This window comes from Pseudophryne corroboree, chromosome 5 (assembly GCF_028390025.1).
Source record: "Pseudophryne corroboree isolate aPseCor3 chromosome 5, aPseCor3.hap2, whole genome shotgun sequence".
Taxonomy (NCBI): domain Eukaryota; kingdom Metazoa; phylum Chordata; class Amphibia; order Anura; family Myobatrachidae; genus Pseudophryne; species Pseudophryne corroboree.
This window is the reverse complement of record NC_086448.1, coordinates 113,306,560-113,325,861: the sequence shown is the minus strand read 5'-3', so window position 1 is coordinate 113,325,861 and position 19,302 is coordinate 113,306,560. Positions and strand designations below refer to the sequence as shown.

Below are 19,302 nucleotides of genomic sequence, written 5' to 3'. Positions count from 1 at the left end.
TAAGTAATTCTTATTTTCTCTAACGTCCTAGTGGATGCTGGGGACTCCGTCAGGACCATGGGGATTATACCAAAGCTCCCAAATGGGCGGGAGAGTGCGGATGACTCTGCAGCACCGAATGAGAGAACTCCAGGTCCTCCTTAGCCAGAGTATCAAAATTTGTAAAATTTTACAAACGTATTCTCCCCTGACCACGTAGCTGCTCGGCAAAGTTGTAATGCCGAGACTCCTCGGGCAGCCGCCCAGGATGAGCCCACCTTCCTTGTGGAATGGGCCTCTACATATTTCGTCTGTGGCAGGCCTGCCACAGAATGTGCAAGCTGAATTGTACTACAAATCCAGCGTGCAATAGACTGCTTAGAAGCATGAGCACCCAGCTTGTTGGGTGTATACAGTATAAACAGCAAGTCAGACTTTCTGACTCCAGCCGTCCTAACATATATATATATATATATATATATATATAATTTTTTTAGGGCCCTGACCACGTCTAGTAACTTGGAGTCCTCCAAGTCCCTAGTAGCCGCAGGCACCACAAGAGGTTGTTTCAGGTGAAAACGCTGACACCCCTTTATGAAGAAACTGGAGACGAGTCCCAGTTCTGTCCTGTTCAAATGGAAAATTTTAATATGGGCTTTTGTAAGACAAAGCCGCCCATTCTGACAATCGCCTGGCCGAGGCCAGGGCTAACAACATGGTCACTTCCCATGTGAGATATTTGTCAACAGCATGGTCACTTTCCATGTGAGATATTTCAAATCCACAGATTTGAGCGGTTCAAACCAATATGATTTTAAGAAATCCCAACACTATGTTGAGATCTCACGGTGCCCCTAGGGGCACAAAAAAGCTGTATATGCAATACATCCTTTACAATCTGGACTTCAGGAACTGAAGTCAATTCTTTCTGGAAGAAAATCTACAGGGCCGAAATTTAAATGTTAATGAACCCCAATTTGAGGTCCAAAACACTCCTGTTTTCAGGAAGTGTAGAAATCGACCTAGTTGAATTTCCGTCGTGGAGCCTTCCTGGCCTCACCCACGCAACATATTTTCACCACATGTGGTGATGACGTTGTGCGGTCACCTCCTTCCTGGCTTTGACCAGGGTAGGTATGACCTCTTATGGAATGCCTTTTCCCCTCAGGATCCGGCATTCAACCGCCATGCCGTCAAACGCAGCCGCGGTAAGTCTTGGAATAGACATGGTACTTGCTGAATCAAGTCCCTTCTTAGCTCCCCAGGCCCTTAGTCCTCTGTGAGCATTTCTTGAAGTTCCGGGTACCAAGTCCCTCTTGGCCAATCCGGAGCCACTAGTATAGTTCATACTCCTCTATGTCTTATAATTCTCAATACCCTGGTTATGAGAAACAGAGGAGGGAACACATACACAGACTGGTACACCCACGGTGTTACCAGAACATCCACAGCTATCGCCTGAAGGTCTCATGACCTGGCGGAATACCTGTCCCGTTTTTTGTTCGGGCGGGACGCCATCATGTCCACCTTTGGTCTTTGCCAACGGTCCACAATCATGTTGAAAAACTTCCCTATGAAGTTTCCACTCTCCCGGGTGGAGGTCATGCCTGCTGAGGAAGTCTGCTTCCCAGTCGTCCACTCCCGGAAAGAACACTGCTGACAGTGCTATCACATGATTTTCCGCCTAGCGAAAAATCCTTGCAGTTTTCACTGCCCTCCTGCTTCTTGTGCCGCCCTTCTGTTTACGTGGGCGACTGCCGTGATGTTATCCCACTGGACCAATACCGGCTGACCTTGAAGCAGAGGTCTAGCTAAGTTTAGAGCATTATAAAATTGCTCTAAGCTTATTTATGCGGAGAGAATTCTCCAGACTTAATCACACTTCCCTGGAAATTTTTTCCCTGTGTGACTGTTCCCCAGCCTCTCAGGCTGGCCTCCGTGGTCACCGGCATCCAATCCTGAATGCCGAATCTGCGGCCCTCTAGAAGATGAGCACTCTGTAATCACCACAGGAGAGACACCCTTTTCCTTGGATATAGGGTTATCCGCTGATGCATCTGAGGATGCGATCCGGACCATTTGTCCAGCAGATCCCACTGAAGAGTTCTTGCGGGAAATCTGCCGAATGGAATTGCTTCGTAATAAGCCACCATTTTTACCAGGACTCTTGTGCAATGATGCACTGACACTTTTCCTGGTTTTAGGAGGATCCCGATTAGCTCGGATAACTCCCTGGTTTTCTCCACTGGGAGAAACACGTTTTTCTGGACTGTGTCCAGAATCTTCCCTAGGAACAGTAGACGTGTCGTCGGAAAAAGCTGCGATTTTGGAATATTTAGAATCCACTCGTGCTGTCGTAGAACTACTTAAGATAGTGCTACTCCGACCTCCAACTGTTCTCTGGACCTTGCCCTTATCAGGAAAGCGTCCATGTTTCTTTTAAGAAAAATCATCATTCCGGCCATTACCTTGGTAAAGACCCGGGGCGCCGTGGACAATCCAAACGGCAGCGTCTGAACTGATAGTGACAGTTCTGTACCAGGAACCTGAAGTACCCTTGGTGAGAAGGGCAAATTTGGACCTGTAGGTAAACGTCCCTGATATCCAGTGACATCATATCGTCCCCTTCTTCCTGGTTCGCTATCACTGCTCCGAGTGACTCCATCTTGATTTGAACGCTTGTATGTAAGTGTTCAAATATTTCAGATCTCACCGAGCCGGTTGGCTTCAGTACCACAATATAGTGTGGAATACTACCCCCTTCCTTGTTGTAAGAAGGGTACTTTGATTATCACCTGCTGGGATTACAGCCTGTGAATTGTGTGAGGGGGAGACGTCTCGAATTTCCAATGTACACCTGGGATATTACATGTAGGATCCCGGAGTTCCCTTGCGAGTGTTGCTGAAACTCTTGAGATGACCCCCTACCGCACCTGAGTCCGCTTGTACGGCCCCAGCGTTATGCTGCGGACTTGGCAGAAGCCGTGAGGAGCTTCTGTTCCTGGGAATGAGCTGCTTGCTGCAGTCTTCTTCCCTTTCCTCTCCCCCTGGGCAGATATGACTGGCCTTCGCCCGCCTGCCCGTATGGGGACGAAAGGACTGAGACTGAAAAGACTGTGTCCTTTTCTGTCAATATGTGACTCGGGGTAACAAAAGGTGGATTTTTCAGCTGTTGCCATGGCCACCAGGTCCAATGGACCGCCCCTTTATACGGCAATACTTCCATATGCCGTCTGGAATCTGCCTCACCTGACCACTGTCGTGTCTTCGTCTGGCAGATATGTACATCACATTTACTCTTGATGCCAGAATGCAAATATGCCTCTGCGCATCACACATATATAGAAATGCATCCTTAAAATGCTCTATAGACAATAAAATCCTGTCCCTGTCAAGGGTATCAAAATTTTCAGTCAGGAAATCCGACCAAGCCCCCTCAGCGCTGCACATCCAGGCTGAGGCGATTGCTGGTCGTAGTATAACACCAGTATGTGTGTATATACTGTTATGATATTTTCCAGCTTCCTATCAGCTGGCTCCTTGAGGGCGGCCGTATCTGGAAACGGTAACGCCATGTTTTTTATAAGCGTGTGAGCGCCTTGTCCACCCTAAGGTGTGTTTTCCAACTCGCCCTTACTACTGGCGGGAAAAAGGGTATACCGCCCATAACTTTCTGTCGGAGGAACCCCACGTATCATCACACACTTCATTTAATTTATCTGATTCAGGCAAAACTACAAGTAGTTTATTCCCACCCTACAAAATACCCTTATTTGTGGTACTTGTGGTATCAGAAATACGTAACACCTCCTTCATTGCCCTTAACATGTAACTTGTGGCCCTAAAGGAAAAATACGTTTGTTTCTTCACCGTCGACACTGGGGTCAGTGTCCGTGTCAGTGTCTGTCGACCGACTGAGGTAAATGGGCGTTTTTACAAGCCCCTGACGGTGTCTGAGACGCCTGGACCGATACTAATTTGTCCGCCGGCTGTCTCATGTCGTCAACCGGCTTGCAGCGTGTTGACATTATCACGTAATTCCATAAGTAAGCCATCCATTCTGGTGTCGACTCCCTAGAGAGTGACATCACCATTACAGGCAATTTTCTCCGTCTCCTCACCAACATTTTCCTCATACATGTCGACACACACGTACCGACCTACAGCACACACATACAGGGAATGCTCTGATAGAGGACAGGACCCACTAGCCCTTTGGGGAGACAGAGGGAGAGTTTGCCAGCACACACCAAAAGCGCCATAATGTATATAACAACCCTAGAAGGTGTTGTTTCTATATATGGGCTCTTAATATATAATTATATCGCCAATTTATGCCCCCCTTCTCTTTAACCCTGTTTCTGTAGTGCAGGGGAGAGTGGGAGCCTTCCTCACCAGCGGAGCTGGTCAGGAAAATGGCGCTGAGTGCTGAGGAGAATAAGCTCCGCCCCTTTCACGGCAGGCTTTTCTCCCGGTTATTAGGAAAACTGGCCTGGGTTAAATACATACATATAGCCTTAATGGCTATATGTGATGTATTTATTTGCCTCTAAGGTAATCTATATTGCTGCCCAGGGCGCCCCCAGCAGCGCCCTGCACCCTCCGTGACCGAGATCAGTGAGCCGTGTAGCAACAATGGCGCACAGCTGCAGTGCTGTGCGCTACCTTCATGAAGACTGAGGAGTCTTCTGCCGCCTGTTTCCGGACCTCCGTTCTGCCGTTCTTCAGCGTCTGTAAGGGGGATCGGCGGCGCGGCTCCGGGACGAACCCCAGGCTGACCTGTGTTCCGACTCCCTCTGGAGCTCAGTGTCCAGTAGCCTAAGACTTCAATCCTCCTGCACGCAGGTGAGTTGCAAGTCTCTCCCCTAAGTCCCTCGTTGCAGTGATCCTGTCGCCAGCAGGAATCACTGATTAGAAACCTAAAAAAAAACTTTTCTAAACAGCTCTTTAAGAGAGCCACCTAGATTGCACCCTCTCGGACGGGCACAAAAACCTAACTGAGGCTTGGAGGAGGGTCATAGGGGGAGGAGCCAGTACACACCATGTGACCTAAAAGCTTTTTTTAGATGTGCCCTGTCTCCTGCGGAGCCCGCTATTCCCCATGGTCCTGACGGAGTCCCCAGCATCCACTAGGACGTTAGAGAAAACGCAGTATGTTTACCCAGTAGCGCTGTTTTGTGTATATGCGCCAATTATGTGCCCCCCCCCTCTACTTTAAAACCCTCTGTCACCGTGTGTCAAGCAGGGGAGAGTCCGGGGAGCTTCCTCTCAGCGGTGCTGTGGAGAAAAATGGCGCTGGTGAGTGCTGAGGGAGAAGCCCCGCCCCCTCGGCGGCGGGCTTCTGTCCCGCTCAAATTTTTCAATACATGGCGGGGGCTCTTTATATACATGTACAGTGCCCAGCTGCACATGTATATATCTATCTTTGCCATAAGAGGTTTATATTGCTGCCCAGGGCGCCCCCCCCCCCAGCGCCCTGCACCCTTACAGTGACCGAAGTGTGTAAGGTGAAGGGGAGCAATGGCACACAGCTGCAGTGCTGTGCGTTACCTCAGTGAAGATCCAAATGTCTTCTGCCGCCTCAGATGGTCTTTTCCTCACATACTCACTCACCCGGCTTCTTTCTTCCGGCTCTGCGAGGAGGACGACGGCGGCGCGGCTCTGGGACGGACGGCGAGGGAGAGACCTGCGTACCGATCCCTCTGGAGCTAATGGTGTCCAGTAGCCTAAGAAACAGAGCCCTGAAACTCAGAGAAGTGGGTCTGTTTCTCTCTCCTCAGTCCCTCGATGCAGGGAGTCTGTTGCCAGCAGGCTCCCTGAAAATAAAAAACCTAACAAAAATGCTTTCTTACAGGAAACTCAGGAGAGCTCCTGAAATGCACCGTCTCCACTGGGCACAGTATCAAACTGAGGTCTGGAGGAGGGGCATAGAGGGAGGAGCCAGTGCACACCCAGAGTCAAAGTCTTTCTTAAAGTGCCCATGTCTCCTGCGGAGCCCGTCTATCCCCATGGTCCTTACGGAGTCCCAGCATCCTCTAGGACGTTAGAGAAAACATGTTTTAAAAAGGTTTACCCTTTATTACTAGTATTGAACGTGCTTGTGATCATGCTGAAGGAGTAAAAAAAAAAAAAAAAAAATTGAGGAAGGGTTAATTAATGATGAAGACATAATATTTAGTGGTTGTCACTGGGATGATCTCTCTAATGCATGGCAGTAACTGTCATGTTCTCTGTACTGTATGGGGGCCACCACTGCCGTAATTAGACATTTTGGTGCTCTGTGGTCCTCATTCCGAGTTGTTCACTCGCTAGCTGCCTTTAGCAGCAGTGCAAACGCTAGGCCGCCGCCCTCTGGAAGTGTATTTTAGCTTAGCAGAAGTGCGACCGAAAGGATCGCAGAAGTGCGACCGAAAAAAGATTGTGCAGTTTCTGAGTAGCTCGAGACTTACTCCTAGCTAGCGATCACTTCAGTCCGTTTAGTTCCTGTTTTGACGTCACAAACACGCCCTGCGTTCGGCCAGCCACTCCCCCGTTTCCCCAGCCACTCCTGCATTTTTACCTGACACGCCTGCGTTTTTCAGCACACTCCTGGAAAACGGTCACTTACCACCCACAAACACCCACTTCCTGTCAATCACTCACCGATTAGCTGTGCGACTGAAAAGCGTCGCTAGACCTTGTGTGAAACTGCATAGTTTTGTGTGAAAGTACGTCGCGCGTGCGCACCATACGCATGGGCAGAAGTGCCGCTTTTTTGCCTGATCGCTGCGCTGCGAACAACGGCAGATAGCGATCAACTCGGAATGACCGTCCCCCCCCCCCCCCCCCCCGTGTCTGAAAGAGAATTGTGTTGCAGTGGCGCACGCAGGGGGGGTTTCTGAGTACCCAGAAACCCCCCCTGTTAGGGCAAATTCTTGTTTTCAGAGACAGAGACAGCTTTGTCTCTGTCTCAATACAAACCGAGATCGCGACCGCTACCGCGTTCACAGCTACAGTGCGCCGTTAGTGTTGCCTGAACTCCCGGAAGCAGCCGCACGTGCAGCGCACAGGAGGACTAGGCATCGTCATGCACGGTGCGGCTGCTTCGGGAAGATGGAAGGAGGCCCGCATCAGAGACCCCACCAGCGGAGAGAACGGACCAGCAGCCACACAGAGAGCCCTCTCCAGCCGGCACACTCGGCGGGCGGCGTAGAGCGTGGACTGCAGTCAGTGACAGTGTGCATCTGGTCCCTATACAGTGTGTGTGTGTGTGTGTGTGTGTGTGTGTGTGTGTGTGTGTGTGTGTGTGTGTGTGTGTGTGTGTGTCAGGGTGCATCTGGTCCCTATACAGTGTGTGTGTCAGTGTGCATTTGGTCCCTATACAGTGTGTGTGTGTGTGTGTGTGTGTGTGTGTGTGTGTGTGTGTGTCAGTGAGCATCTGGTCCCTATACAGTGTATGTGTGTTTGTCATACTGTATATTGATATTTTTTATACACACACACACACTGTATGTGTGTGTATATATCCAATCCATTTACTGGGCACACTTTATTTTAAAGACGCCATGTGCATGCTATACACGTGTGTGTGTGTGTGTGTGTGTGTGTGTGTGTGTATATATATATATATATATATATATATATATATAAATATATATGTGTGTGCGTGTGTGTGTTTAATATATATATATATATATATATATATATATATATATATATATTAAACAAATGGAGAGCGCACTTGTAAGTGGTTAAAGAGCACAATCTTTACATAAAACGTATGCCCACGTACATTCAAATTTAAAATGAGCAGCATGAATGGATCGCTGCAACTTAGCTGCTCCGGTTGTAAGGCAGACTTGTCTCAGTGTCTGCTCTGGTCTCTGCAGATGACGTCACAGCGTCCACGTCTAGGCCACGCCTAACGCATTTCGTCCAATGGGGGACTTCGTCAGGGGGAATGTACGTGAGCATATGTTTTAAGTAAAGATTGTGCTTTTTAACCACTTACAAGTGCGCTCTCCATTTGTTTACCAGTTGCGATACTCGGAGGGCTTGAAGGGATCAGAGCGACATTCTAAACTCTGGAGCCTGAAGGACTTTGTGCGCAAGGACTTATGAGGCAGCACTCCCATATGTAAATAAAAGCGCCGATGCCTTCCGCCGGCCAGGAGCCCATATATAGCAAGTGGTGTCGTCGGCACTCAGGTAATGAAAAGTCTTTTCACTACCTGAGTGCCAACACTGCTTCCTATATATGTATATTGTAAATATATATTTAAAATACGGAACCCCCCCCCCCAAGTAAATCCTGCGTTTGCCACTGTGTTGCTCCCACTCTTCTGTGTCTCTCCCTCCCAACACCCATTCTTCAAGTTGCTGTTTCTTCCTGCTCCCAGCACACATTATCCCAGGCTGATATCTCTCTGTAATTAAACACTTCACTTTTTCAAATGTGACACAAATGCAACAGGGACAGCTTAGGTTTGGGTGGGCTTAACTTAGTGACCAATGGGCTTTTCTTTGCTATTTAAAGCCCACCCAAACTTATCCTGTCCCTGGTGTTAGCTATCCAGGAAAATGTAAAAAGGTGGGCCTATTTTTACACAATTGAATTATCTATCCACTTAAGTTTATGCGCCTACACATAAGTAGAAGCAGGCGCTGTCTGTAGAATCTCGTCCCCAAACACACCTGAAGGGGAACATGCATCCCTGTAATGTAGTGAACTGGAAAAATTATTATTTGTTGAATTTTAAATACAATTTTCACGAATCACTCAAAACTGAAAGCTCTTATAGCATGGGATCCCATAATAAAACTTTGGGGATTTAATGACAACAGTATGAAAATAAAAAATTTTAATTTTTTCCCCAGAAATTTTAAAGCTAGTGGCTGTTTGAAATAAAAATCTAAATTTTGTTTTTGACAATTTTAAAATTTGTAATTTTTTTGGAAACACTGCTGTGTTATATATCATATAAAAGGACATAAATAGAGGATTAACATTAAACCTTGCCCGACTCTCTAGCTCAAATAGATGAGTAGCAAATGTAATTTTTAAAAAAATTTAATAGCACATTTTTGGTGAACAAATTGTAGCTTTAAAGGCGTATAACTTCAAAACCATTGTACATAGCCTAAAATTTGGGGGTTTTCTTTACACCCATGGCAGCATTTATTATACCAAATTTCATCACTGCCTGCTGAGCTGAGTCATTGGCACTCACTCACACTGTTAAGGGGGGTACTCACGGAGCGATATTCTAAGCAATCTGACTAGATTGCTTAGAATTTGAGCATTATCGCTCCGCTATCGCTGGTGCTAGATTGGCCAATCTACCGGGTCGCTCACTTCACCCGCTGGGTGAAATGAGCGCCCCCTGCGTCTCCCCCTGCACGCTCAGCACAGATCGCGCTGTGCTGAGCGGCGGGAGAGATGTGTGCTGAGTTGTTCACTCAGCACACATCTCTCCCGCATCGGCCCGTCTATATGGGCCTTAAGGCACTGTGGGAGTAGGCTGGGCCTGGGAGAGACATCTTCACGTCTCTCCCATGAGACACTGCGCCTGCAGCCAGAGATGGGGTAAGGCAGAAGGGGGCGGAGCATTCGGGGGAAGGTGCAGCGCTGTCTACTGTCTTGTATGTAGAGTGGTGTGCTGGCAGAAAAGGAGCCGAGCGCACCACTACATACATGACAGCGTGCAGTGCTGCAGCTAGTAGCTGTGGCGCCCAGCGGCCCTGCGGGTGATTCTGACTGGTTCTGTGCCCACACAGCAAATGTGCTGTGTGTCAGTCACTGCCGGCACTACCCTAGTTACAGCCCTGGGGGCCACAGATGCTATCTGCAATGTATGTCGGTCACTGTGGTGATCTCTATATACGGTGCATCCAGAAAGTATTCACAGTGCTTCACTTTTTCCACATTTTGTTATTTTACAGCCTTATTCCAAAATGGAATACATTCATTCTTTTACTCTCAAAATTCTACACAATACCCCATAATGACAACGTGAAAAAAGTTTGAGATTTTTGCAAATTAAACAAAAAAAAAACCCACGAATAAATCACTGTGTACTTAAGTATTCACAGCCTTTGTTCAATATTTTGTTGATGCACCTTTGGCAGCAATTACAGCCTCAAGTCTTTTTGAATATGATGCCACAAGCTTGGCACACCTATCTTTGGGCAGTTTCAACCATTTCTCTTTGCAGCACCTCTCAAGCTCCATCAGGTTGGATGGTAAGCGTCGGTGCACAGCCCTTTTCAGATCTCTCCAGAGAAGTTCAATCGGATTCAAGTCTGGGCTCTGGCTGGGCCACGAAAGGACATTCACACAGTTGTCCTGAAGCCACTCCTTTGATATCTGTGTGCTTAGGGCCGTTGTCCTGCTGAAAGATGAACCGTCGGCCCAGTCCGAGGTCAAGAGCACTCTGGAGCAGGTTTTCTTCCAGGATGTCTCTGTAGATTGCTGCATTCATCTTTCCCTCTATCCTGACTAGTCTCCCAGTTCCTGCCGCTGAAAAACATCCCCACAGCATGATGTTGCCACCACCATGCTTCACTGTGGGGATGGTATTGGCCTGGTGATGAGCGGTGCCTGGTTTCCTCCAAACATGACGCCTGGCATTCACGCCAAAGAGTTCAATCTTTGTCTCATCAGAAAAGAGAATTTTGTTTCTCATGGTCTGAGAGTCCTTCAGGTGCATTTTGGCAAACTCCAAGTGGGTTGCCATGTGCTTTTTACTAAGGAGTGGCTTCCGTCTGGCCACTCTACCATAGAGGCCTGATTGGTGGATTACTGCAGAGATGGTTGTCTTTCTGGAAGGTTCTCCTCTCTCCACAGAGGAATGTTGTAGCTTTGAGTGACCATCGGGTTCTTGGTCACCTCCCTGACTAGGGCCCTTTTCCCTCTGATCACTCAGTTTAGACAGCCGGCCAGCTCTAGGAAGAGTCTTGGTGGTTCCGAACTTCTTCCATTTACAGATGATGGAGGCCACTGTGCTCATTGGGACCTTCAAAGCAGCAGATATTTTTCTGTACCCTTCCCCAAATTTGTGCCTCAACACAACCCTATCTCAGAGGTGTACAGACAATTCTTTTGACTTCATGCTTGGTTTGTGCTCAGACATGCACTGTGAAGTGTGGGACCTTATATAGACAGGTGTGTGCCTTTCCAAATCATGTCCAATCAACTGAATTTACCACAGGTGGACTCCAATTAAGCTGTGGCAGCATCTCAAGGACGATCAGTGAAAACAGGATTCACCAGAGCTCAATTTTGAGCTTCATGACAAAGGCTGTGAATACTTATGTACATATGATTTCGTAGGTTTTTATTTTTAAATAATTTTGCAAAAACTCAAAAAAAAAAAAAACAACAACAACAACAACACTTTTTACACATTGTCATTATGGGGTATTGTGTGTAAAAGTTTTGAGGGGACAAAAAGAATTTATTGAATTTTGGAATAAGGCTGTAACATAACAAAATGTGGAAAAAGTGAAGTCTGTGAATACTTTCCGGATGTACTGTAGTGTGGCAGTCCCTAGTATGTTTTCTACAATGCTCTCTGTTGAGTATATCTGTTCCAAGAATGCTCTCTGTAAGGTATAGCTCTTCCTATAATGCACTCACTAATGTATGACAGTCACTGTACTACTGTCCGTATCGTATGGTAGTTCCTAGTATGCTATACTAACATACTTGAACTGCATCATAGTGATAATCCAGCAAATTGCGGATCTAAGGAGGGGTGGAGCCAAAATGCAGCAAATTGCACAATATTGCAAATGACACAAATCTGACACACCTGCAGTGCACATGGTTTTGCCCAATTGCTAACAAATTTGCTGCTGCGATCAACTCTGAATCAGGCCCATTGTACTTGAGCTCATGTACCAGACTTGTCTCACACTAGCCGCTCAATTGTGTTTGAGGATCCAGCAATGAACATTTTAGAAACCATTATTAGAAGACAATAAAAATGTGGCAGCGCTACAATTTCTGTTCTTAAGGGGGGTACTCACGGAGCGATATTCTAAGCAATCTGACTAGATTGCTTAAGGCCCGTACACACTGGTCGATGTATCGGCCGTTCTCTTGAACGGCCGATACATTGCGGGACCGTCGGCCAGTGTGTACGGGCGATACGTCTGTGAACTCCATCGTTCACAGACGTATCGCGTCGGCCGCGCAGCACAGCCGACAGCCAATATATCTAACGATATATTGGCCCGTCGCTGTGTGTGTACGGGGCGGTCGTCCGACCGCCCGTACACATGATGCGGCGGCCGGCGGTGATTGACAGGTGAACTGGGCGGGCGCGAGCGCCCGCCCAGTTCATGACGTCAGTCTCCCGACGGATCGGGCTGTGTGTATGCACAGCACACTGCCCGATCCGTACATAGATATATCTGCAGATCAATTGATCTGCAGATATATCTAATAGTGTGTACCCACCTTTAGAATATCAGCATGATCGCTCCGTGTGTAGCCCCCTCAGCGATAGCGATGCGCGGCCCCGCACATCGCTATCGCTGCTGCTAGATTGGCCTGCATGCCTAGCGGGTCGCTCACTTCACCCGCTGGGTGAAGTGAGCGGCCCCCCCGTCTCCCCCCGCACGCTCAGCACAGATCGCGCTGTGCTGAGCGGCAGGAGAGATGTGTGCTGAGCGGTTCGCTCAGCACACATCTCTCCTGCATCGGCCCGTGGGTACTGGGCTTTACACTACACTGGCAGAATAGCCAACTATCAGCTGCTGTTTTAGGCTTGGGTCACACACTCTGTAGTTAAGTTAGGTTACCATGGTCACATCCTATCACTAGCAGCACATGCCCTCTACACAAGAGTCTTTTACATGTTACACAGTACATATAGCAGCTGGGTTTTTTTCTCTCCTTACATTATAATTCCCAAATTCTTTCCCGACCTTTCTTGCTGCAGGACGAGAAATTTGAAGGAACTACACGGAGTGGTAATTGTGCATTTAGGGGGCGTTCCTGCTTTAGTTTGTTTATGAATACAGACCCTCTTTCCACAAGCAAAACAACCAGATTAAGACATGTCCTTTCAGGCATCAACCCATACATTCCCTGGAATGCTTTTTTGCACCATTCAAGCACAGTTTACTGAGGAAACTGCATTTAAAAAGAAACAAAAATTGACAAATGGAACAAAAAGCACTGCAATGTACAAATGTGACACTTGAAATAAAGCCCAGATGTCCTCTCAGTGTAACAGGTTAAGACACAAACAATAAGAAGCAGTAAAAAAAAAAAAAGGGGGGGGGGGTTAATAAATGAAAAGATTATACCAAAATAACCAGGACGGACAACGAAGAAACAATTCATCACTATCAATTAACTTACCAGTATGTATGTTGTTGGAATGTGGGAAGAAAGCAAAGCAATTGGTGAAGTTCCACGCAAACACGGGGAAAACATGTGAACTCCCCAAAATAAAGCCCTGGTTGTATTGAAAAACCCAACCACCCTCAATTCTGTGAGGCAGCAATGCTAACCTCTGTGCCACCTAGTTACCTATACAATAACTTTAACTACCATTAGTAATCAAATTATTGGTATGATCCCCCAGCATTGAAAAACAGGGCAACTGAGGAGATAGCCCAGAGGACCCCACACACGTATAATGCCACCCAGAAACCAGTGTCTCCACATTGCTAATTTAGCTTTATTACATGGAGGCCAAACACATGTAGCTAAATTACCACAAGTGAACTATGGTTTCTGCGTGGCATAAAATGAACTGTGCATTTGTGGTGCTGGGAGTATATTGCACATTATATCATATTAACATAGCCAACATATTTTTTGCAAATTTTATTGGTAGGGACCCCAACAAACCTTAAATTGGCCCTGCCCACAATCATTCAAATGAAAGCAAAGACCTTACTGGTTGCTATAGGTTACCAAGCTGACAACAGGAAGCAATGAAGGCTAAAACCATGACATTATTAGTATGGCTATAAAGTTACATTACACAGACAGAGGCTTCTGGTGAATAAACATTGTACCCTGAGCAGCCTTACCTTGCAGGACCTGCCTCTGGCTCATGGCTGCAGTAAGTGTCAGTGGGTGAGTGTGAGTGGCTGCAGCTCTTCTCGCTCTGCGTGTGGAAGCTGCTGTGCCGCTTGGTCTCCAGGGCTCAACACAGTGTACCCGTCTCCATGGAGACCACGGCGGAAGCAGGCGCTCCGAAGTGCACGGGCTTTTGGTGGGCGGTGCTAGAAGAGGAGACGACACGTGTAGCGCCGGCCCCCGTGACGTCAGCGCGGTTCAAACCATGGCATCTCCCCACCCCCCACACTGAGCGTCAAGTGGGCCGTTCCAAAGCCTCAAGGCCAGAAGGGAGGGGCTGCGTGTCGGTTGCCTTGGAAACGGCGGGTGCTTGTGTTGAACGTTGGACAGTGAGGTCGCGGTGTCGGGCTCGTCACGTGGTTAAAAAAAAAAAAAAAAAAAGCGCGTTTCCCTGACGGCGGGAATGTGGCTGCTGCGTCTCTCCCTCTCTATTCGACGCCATATGCAACAGCATCGCCGAACGATGAATGTCAGATAAATGTACGACAATTAAAGCTCTCTGATAGCGTTTACTTAGCATTCCGCTGCGTCTGCGTGTATTACATTCCCTTCCAGCGCAGCCTATTGTGCACACAGAACCGATTGTAAAACGATTTAGCGCCGACTTGTGACAGGAATAATTGCCCCAACAGCTCGTAGGATCGAGGCACATATGTGTTATTCCCCAGGAGAAACATTTATTGTTACATATAGAAATACGTCAATTAAACCAAATAAAGAGAATATATCTATATATAATCTATATAGAGATACATTATATATGTGTGTGTGTGTGTCTATATATATAATCTATATAGATATACATTATATGTGTGTGTATATATATAATCTATATAGATATACATTATAATATGTGTGTCTATATAATCTATATAGATATACATGTGTGTGTATATGTGTCTATATATATATATAATCTATATAGATATACATATATGTGTGTGTCTATATATATATATATATATATATATAGACACACACACCTATGTTTTTTCTAATATGCAACAAAGCTGACATACTCCATTTTACTAAATGAATAGTAATTAAAACATAAACTTTCCAAGCCTAACCTAATAGTATAAAGTCAAATGGCTGTAGCTGTCAAGCTCCATGTGAAGCAGAACAATTGGCAGCAGTGCTATTTACTATCACTGCAGCCTATACCCACACCTCAATGTACAGCTAAACTAGGATTACTGCTGCCCAGCCACCTACCTGCTGTACAAACTGCAACACCTGGCTACAGTAATGGGTCACATATTGTACAACTGTAAATACAGCAAATGCTACAAATTAGCTCTATTTCTACCCCTTTTATACAGCAATATCTGCTTTGTACATAAACCGTTAGGCAATCCATAGCGGCCTTTGTTTCAGGAATTATTACTATCGATTAGAAATTAAAATTGGAAATATTTACTATGTGAGCAATAACATAAAAGAACACTGATACATTTAAATAATTATGCTTTACAGGCCTATCAACCCTGACAGGGTTGTTAATTAACATCTATTATGTTTGTGGTTGGTTGGTTTGTTTGTTTTTTTACTGGATTGTTTTGCTCCTAATCACATGATTACAACTAACTTAAATATTTAAAATGCTTTATATTCTTTTACATCATATGTAATATAATATATGGTGCTGTCACCATGATCTGAATTTAAATGAGAAAATGAGTTCACCATTTTTGGTGTAATTGCACTCAATAAATATTGTAATGCCCCTAGATGTATTTAACTGCCTTTATTTGCTGTTTTTAGTCTCTATCTCCGATTGCAATAATTCATAATATAACAATCACTAACACTATTCTAAACAGCAGGGCCCAATTTTCTTCACGCAACTTTTAAAATGAGGTACATTGAATCTTATTTTTTTATTATTAATCTGCCCATGAAATATGCTAATAGTACAGAATGACTTGTGATACCTTATGAATCGTTGTCGCAGTATTTAAAAAAAATTGCAGGAAAAAAATACATTGGTATTAGACAGCTTTAGGACCACAAGTATTTAGGATGACTAAAAGTCTGTGAAATAGTAGAAAATATGCCATGTGGATAATAGACGGAATACAGTTTAGTTGGGCAATTTTAAAACAGATGATCTTTGACTAGGCTTCCAAGTTAGCTTACATTTTTAAATACATAGAAATAGGCCACAGACTGGTTGTTAGACATTTCCCTAAGCAAGCTATCCCCAGCGTGTGTATTAGGGCTCATTATATATGTTGTGGTGTCATCACATAAAATAACAGGTAAAACATTGTAAGATAAGTAATGCAATGTGAACTAAATATACTTTTAAAGGGATACACATTATATTTAGTTTGCGTTGATTTTCAAACTTTTTGCTGCAATATTTGACTATTTGGGGGAGATTCAAATGTTTGAAATGTCAGTTGGGAGTCTGTGTTTTTCTATCTAATAGACAGGGGGGGAAAAGACACCCAACCAACTTTTCAAACATTTGAATCTCACCCTTTGTGTTTCAAAGAAATTGAATCATATGTGATTATTTATTTATTAACAATTTCTTATATAGTGCAGCATATTCCGTTGCGCTTTACAATTAGAACAACAGTAACAGAACAAAACTGGGTAAAACAGACAGACATAGAGATAGGAAGGCCCTGCTCACAAGCTTACAATGTATAGGGAAATAGGCATTGATACACAAGGATAGATGAATAACAGCAAAGAGGCTTCGAACCAGTTTCCTATGGCCTACATGTATGCTTTCTGGTACAAATACACAAAACAGTGTCAGTTACATTCTGTATCCTTTCCTTTAAGTTACAAACACCCCTGTTCATTTAATTGTCAGTGAAAATATGTGTTCTTATTTTAAATGTCACATGGAAAACCTAAGTAGGTATAATGCAATTGATTTGATTTTCTAATTATATAACATGTATTTACCTTACAGATTTATTTATTTTTAAGTGTATTGACGACCGTTCAAACTAAATTAATAGTGCATAAAACTATCCAATTGATATTTTGGTCTGAAAGGTTTAGTTATACTTAGACTGCTGTTTACGTGATTTGTGATAGAGTGCTTTGTGCTAAATTGTTTTCCTGATAACAAATACTTTTCCAAACTCTTCATTTGTGTATCCTATTGTTATCTGCTTTCAGTGGCCTGTCCATATATTATCATATAATGTACAATAAGTTGGACTTTCATACATATACCAGATTAAAAGATGTTGCAAATATGAAAAGAAACCTATATAGAAATTTAAATTGATCATGCTGAAAAGATGTATTCATGAAAATATAATTAGTAATGAAGCAGACAATCAATGGACACAATTAACTCAGTATACCTGAACTTATGAATCAAGTATTCTAATGCATAAAATAAGACATTTATCAAAGCTTTGAGAGAGATAAAATTGTGAGAGATAAAGTACCACCCAATCAGCTCCTAACTTTAATTTTTTTTAACACAGCCTGTAAAATATAAGGCAAAAGCTGATTGGCTGGTACTTTATCTCTCACAAATGTATCTGATAAATAACCTCCCCCCATAGAACTGATACTGTACTTCACAGTGTTTAGCTTGATAGCTGCATTAAAATGGTAAAAAAAAAATATTGATGTAATTACTTTTTCTATAATAAAGTTATTTTAATACAAATAAATACAAAATGCTTGTGGGTGAATGAGAGGCAATGGAAATATATGACGTTCCAAAGTCAATTTTCTTTCTGATATTCTTTCTAATTTAACTTTTTTTCTGTGCACAAAGACAATGGACTGTTTTGTGGGACACACTGGAAAAATGGGTTCTGGTTACACTAAGTAACCTGTGAAAATAAGAAAATGTATCTCTTTCCATTAAAGAAATTAACCACTAAATTCAATAAACCATCTATGCAAAATTTCAAATGAAATGAGTATAGATGTGGTGCATTGTGTCATAATTGCACTGAGGACTATTATAAATGTCTTTTTGGGCAAAGCATATTTGATAAAAGGAATAGTGTAGTTTACACACTGCCACATTTAATCTAATATGTGTAGCTAATAATGTTAATGATACAGCATTATACCTTGTGCTTAATTGTGCCAGGATTTACATAAAGCCCAAGTCATTCTGAGGACTGCAAAGAAACTATACATGAAAGAATTGTAAATGATTTTTGATTCAATCAAACGCTGTCACTTTACACTAAAGAGTGTGAGATAATACCTAATTTACATAAACAAAATAAATGTGGTAGGCCTGTGCACAAAAGTTTACAATGAAGGGCTTACATAATTGATTATATACAAGATATATAGTACAGGGCACTTAGGTGAGAACCAACACTTTGCTGAATAGGGGGGTGATGTAGAATCTAGAAAACCTGTAATATCTGAAGATTGATCATTGATGTTGGAGTCTCAGAATCTATTCTCAGATGTATTACTGATTTCATTGATCATGCACATGTTTCATCGATACTGCTATATCCCAGTATGTTACATAAGTAAGTCTACACCTTGTCCTGCATACATACCTTTCTAGCATTCATTTGTACTATACATTTTTATGTTAAATCTCCAATAGTCCCCACTGTTCATTGGTGAGAGTGGTTGTGTCAATTAGCAATATGAACAATGCACATATATCAGTTTAGTGTTTCAAATGCAAAGCTAACATATCTATATATTCTATTTCTACAGGAGGGGAAACATCATTGGAGTAGCTCAGGTTCCACACATTATTACCATTGGTTAGTATAGCAACAGTCACGTGTTAACTTTGTAACAATGTAATGTATTTTATGTACCCAGCACTATCTTCCAATGCCACTAACCATTAGTAGGCTGGAATTGTGAAAGTAACATGTTGCTACACATTTTACAATAAAGACAGGTATGGGGTTTCTGTATGGAGTACGTGTGCACAGAGTTCCTAGCCATAACAGCCAATAAAGCTCTACTGTAGCTCTAATACATTATTCTAATTCTTACAGATACGTATGTCCTTGTACAGAATACGACTAGCTTATGTGGCACAGGGAGTGCGGGTGAGTGGGCGTCCTCTTTATTTCAGAATGTACTGTTACACACCAGAGACTTCTCCCCAAGTCGTTACCTTGATAGTGGCTGCTGTAATAACTTGGCGGAGCCTACAGATTTAGCAGCAGATATTACTGTATTATAGCCGCTGCAGCAACTGGGTTAATAGTTTTCTTTATGTTTATTTACACATTGCATAATAACAAGCAAGCTTGTTTATCTGG

General features: G+C 44.0%; 1 protein-coding gene and 1 long non-coding RNA gene across 3 annotated transcripts in view; one reads left to right on the top strand and one right to left on the bottom strand.

Moving 5' to 3' along the window:
* SPAG6 (sperm associated antigen 6) overlaps positions 1 to 14,330 on the bottom strand; it is a 350,667-nt gene extending 336,337 nt beyond the window's left edge. Inside the window, exon 1 of one of the 2 annotated variants that reach the window (XM_063921580.1) lies at positions 14,011 to 14,330. In XM_063921580.1, coding sequence (XP_063777650.1) covers positions 14,011 to 14,035 — 25 coding nt within the window. In that variant the 5' untranslated portion in view covers positions 14,036 to 14,330. The remainder of the gene's footprint in view (positions 1 to 14,010) is intronic. The other variant, XM_063921579.1, reaches the window with a different exon arrangement.
* LOC134927317 (uncharacterized) overlaps positions 14,189 to 19,302 on the top strand; it is a 12,148-nt gene continuing 7,034 nt past the window's right edge. The window contains exons 1-3 of the long non-coding RNA XR_010177610.1: positions 14,189 to 14,539; positions 18,740 to 18,789; positions 19,033 to 19,086. This is a non-coding gene — a long non-coding RNA (uncharacterized LOC134927317). The remainder of the gene's footprint in view (positions 14,540 to 18,739; positions 18,790 to 19,032; positions 19,087 to 19,302) is intronic.